The sequence below is a fragment of the Canis lupus genome, chromosome 1 (assembly GCF_003254725.2).
Source record: "Canis lupus dingo isolate Sandy chromosome 1, ASM325472v2, whole genome shotgun sequence".
Classification (NCBI taxonomy): Eukaryota; Metazoa; Chordata; class Mammalia; order Carnivora; family Canidae; genus Canis; species Canis lupus.
Window position 1 is genome coordinate 31,520,371 of NC_064243.1, and position 3,085 is coordinate 31,523,455.

Below are 3,085 nucleotides of genomic sequence, written 5' to 3' on the forward strand. Positions count from 1 at the left end.
TATTTCTTAACTTTTTATTGACATTGGCAAATTAAAATAGAATAAATTAACAAGTATTTTTTCAAAAAAATGTTTTGTACAAAAATACTGTCAAAATTTCCTAAAAAGCTTTCAACACAGTAGTATCTTTTCATGTACTGAATATAACTATTAGCACAGTGTCAAAAATGTTGAAGACAGAAACAAAATAAAAATCTGTGAAATGTTTGCCACTGACGACATTCCACACCCTATTATTGTCTGTACATATGGGGGAGGGGGGACAGCCAACTTGAAAGTGAACAGTATGACTTTTCCTGATCCAGAACGGTTTGGCCCACATCTGTTTAATCTTCCAGTTTAGCATATTAGTCTGTACTCAAATGCATAGTTAAAAAAAATGAAGCGAGATGGCAGAGTTTGTGCAGTAATATCTGCCCTTCAAAGTTCATGCAACCAACTAATGCAATTTTTCCTCTCACTCGTAAATCTGAATGCAGTTCAGTCATTTGAAACCATCTACAAAATCCACAAGATTAAGCAGTTTGCCAAGATTAATATCTAACAGTTGAGCACTGGAGAAAGTGAGGAAATAAGGAGTAAACACAAACAACAAAAAAGACCAAGTTAGCTAGATTATTTCAACTACATAAGGGAGGTGAATGTCAAGGCTACAAAAACGAAACGAAAACAGAAAAAAAAAAAAAAAAGAGTGGCAGCAAATTTCTTTTAAACCAATTTGTACAAGTTTATAGTTTTACTTTGTCTCCAAGTTCTCAAACCTTTCAAGATCTGAAAAGCGAGATACTGTGTCTAAGGGAATGTTTTTTTTAATTCACACCGAAGTTGGGGGTGGGGGCGGGGGTGTTTGATTTCTTCTGGCCGGGGTGGTTTCGAGCAAGTCAACAGCTTACTCTGCTGGGCTGCTGTTTGCACACGAAGTCCGTCATGAAATCAAACTCGTTCTGCCCCAGCCAGAGTTCGGGCAGCTCCTTGATGCGGTCCAAACCCATTTCTATCACTAAGGACATAAGCACTTCCTCGTCGATGAAATCAGTGTCTATGACATTGGGCGGCAGCATTGCAGCAGGGACGTGGGCCACGGAGGCGGGCATGTTGCCGCCGCTGCCGCCGCCGCTGCCGCCGCCGCCGTTGCCGCTGCCCGCGCCGCCGCCCGAGGTGCCGCCGGAGCCGCCCGGGGTGCTGCCGCCGCCCGAGCCGCCGGGGGTGCTGCTGCCGCCGCTGTGCTTGGGGTTGCAATCTCGGAAGTGCTGGTTTGTCCCGTTCATCTGGTGGCCCGCAGCAGGGTGCAAATCCGGCATGTAGTGGTTGTGGGGGTAGGGGTGATGGTTGAAATACTGGTTGTTGAGCTTCTGCAGCTGCATGCTGGCCGGCAGGGAGCCTCCCTGGCTGGCCACCGGGGGGCCCATGAACTGGGAGTTGTTAAACCTGGCCGCGGGGGCCAGCGCGCTCGGGGGGTGCCCTCCGTTCACAGTCCCCGGCCCCATCGCGTGCCTGATGCCGCTCGTGGCGTTCATGCTGCCCGCGCCGTAGTGTATGTGCTCGCCCATCAGGGCGTTGAAGGCGTGCTGCGGCTGCTGCTGCTGGTGGTGATGGGGGCTCGGGAACTGCCCCATGCCCATGCGGTGGGCAGGGTGGTGGTGCAGCCCGTTGGTGCCGTCGGGGAAGCGCCCGTGGTTCATGGCCATCATATGGTCTGCCATTTCCAGTCCTGGAAGCGAAAAGGGCAGGCGGTTAGCACCCGCGCCACACGTGCCGCCCACCACGGCGCACCCCGCTCTTCCGCGCCTCTGCCCCCCAGGCTGCCCGCACGCACGTCGGCTGCGCAACCCCTCGCCACTCGCTCTCCCCGGGATCCGGCCGGTAGCCTGTGCAGCCGGGCCCGCCGCGGCGGGGGACCTGCCACCCACCCCAGAGGCCGGGCGCCGAACAAACAGCCCCTTCCCCGGCGCTCGGGCGGGCGGACCCGGGCCCACACCCCCCTCTGCTCCCCGAAGTCGCCTCATAAAGGAAGTGCCCCGTAGCCCCGCCGCGAACTTCAGGCATTAAATCAGCCCTCCTCATCCTGTTGTTGCACATCCTGTTGTTATTCCCCAGCTCCGCCTCGCGCTCTTCCTCCGGGCAAACCCAGCCCTCGGAGGACGGGGCTGGCAGGCGCCCCAGCCAGCGTCGCCCGCCGCGCTTACCTTCCGTCTTGGCGATTTCTGCTCCAAAGACCGAGGGCGGGATCGTCGGGTCCAGGACCGGCTCAGCAGCACATAGAGGGGGCCTTCCCGGTGTGCAGGGCGCTCGCTGTCGCGACGTCGGCACCGAGGTCCTGCAGCGGCCGCTGGGGCAGAATCGGAGCCGTTCCCTTTTATTTCCCCTCCGCTGCCCTCACAGCTCGGTAAGGCCGCCCGGCAGCTGCCAACAATGAGCTGTGTTTCTTAGGGCTTTGGCCACAGTTAATATAAGGGTTTCAGGAAGGGCGGAGCGAGAGCCTCCCGGGCGGGCGGCGGCAAAACGCGGACTGCGGAGCCCCGGGCACGCCGGACCGGGTGGGCGAGCCGCGTCCCCGCGGCCGGAGGCACGTGCGCAGAGGCTGCGGGCCCGGGCGCCGCCTCGCTGCCGCGGGGCTGTGCTTTCTTCCCGCCGCACGCACGGGGGGCCCCGCGCGGCTGTGCCCGGGGCAGGGAGGAAGTGCCCCTGGACGCCCCCCAGCCCCGGCGCAGCGCCTGCCCTGCGAGGAGCGAGGAGCGAGGACAACCGCACCGCTCCCCTCTGGTCGGATCCCCCGCCCCCAGCTCTCCCGCTCGGCTCTCCTAGCGATCTCAGGCGCCTTCTACGGGGAAAGGGGGGTTCGCTCAGCGCCCCATTCCTCCACAGTGCCCTTCTGCCTCCCCGGCTTTGCAACCCCCGCCCCCCCCCCAAACACACGCATCACACACACACGCTCCCGGGTTGCAAAGAATGGCTGTGTTTTTCCGAGTGGGGTTTTAAATCCCCGGACACATAATGCCCCTTCCCCGAACGCACTTTCCCGGGCTGCGCCTTTGTGCTTTTACAGGGGCACTAGGTAAACCTGATCTAGATATTTCTGCGTGTA

General features: G+C 58.5%; 1 protein-coding gene across 1 annotated transcript; it reads right to left on the reverse strand.

Annotated features, from left to right (window-relative positions):
• Positions 1–2,373, reverse strand: CITED2 (Cbp/p300 interacting transactivator with Glu/Asp rich carboxy-terminal domain 2). The gene is made up of 2 exons (XM_025422424.3): positions 2,187–2,373; positions 1–1,711 (listed from the first exon to the last, which is right to left on the reverse strand). Exon 2 carries the CDS (start codon positions 1,701–1,703, stop codon positions 882–884), a length of 822 nt encoding a protein of 273 aa, XP_025278209.2. The 5' UTR covers positions 1,704–1,711; positions 2,187–2,373; the 3' UTR covers positions 1–881.
• Between the last annotated feature and the right edge of the window lie 712 nt (positions 2,374–3,085).

Excerpts from the sequence above, each read along its gene's own strand:
- CITED2 (XM_025422424.3), bottom strand. The coding sequence starts at position 1,703 with ATGGCAGACCATATGATGGCCATGAACCACGGGCGCTTCCCCGACGGC.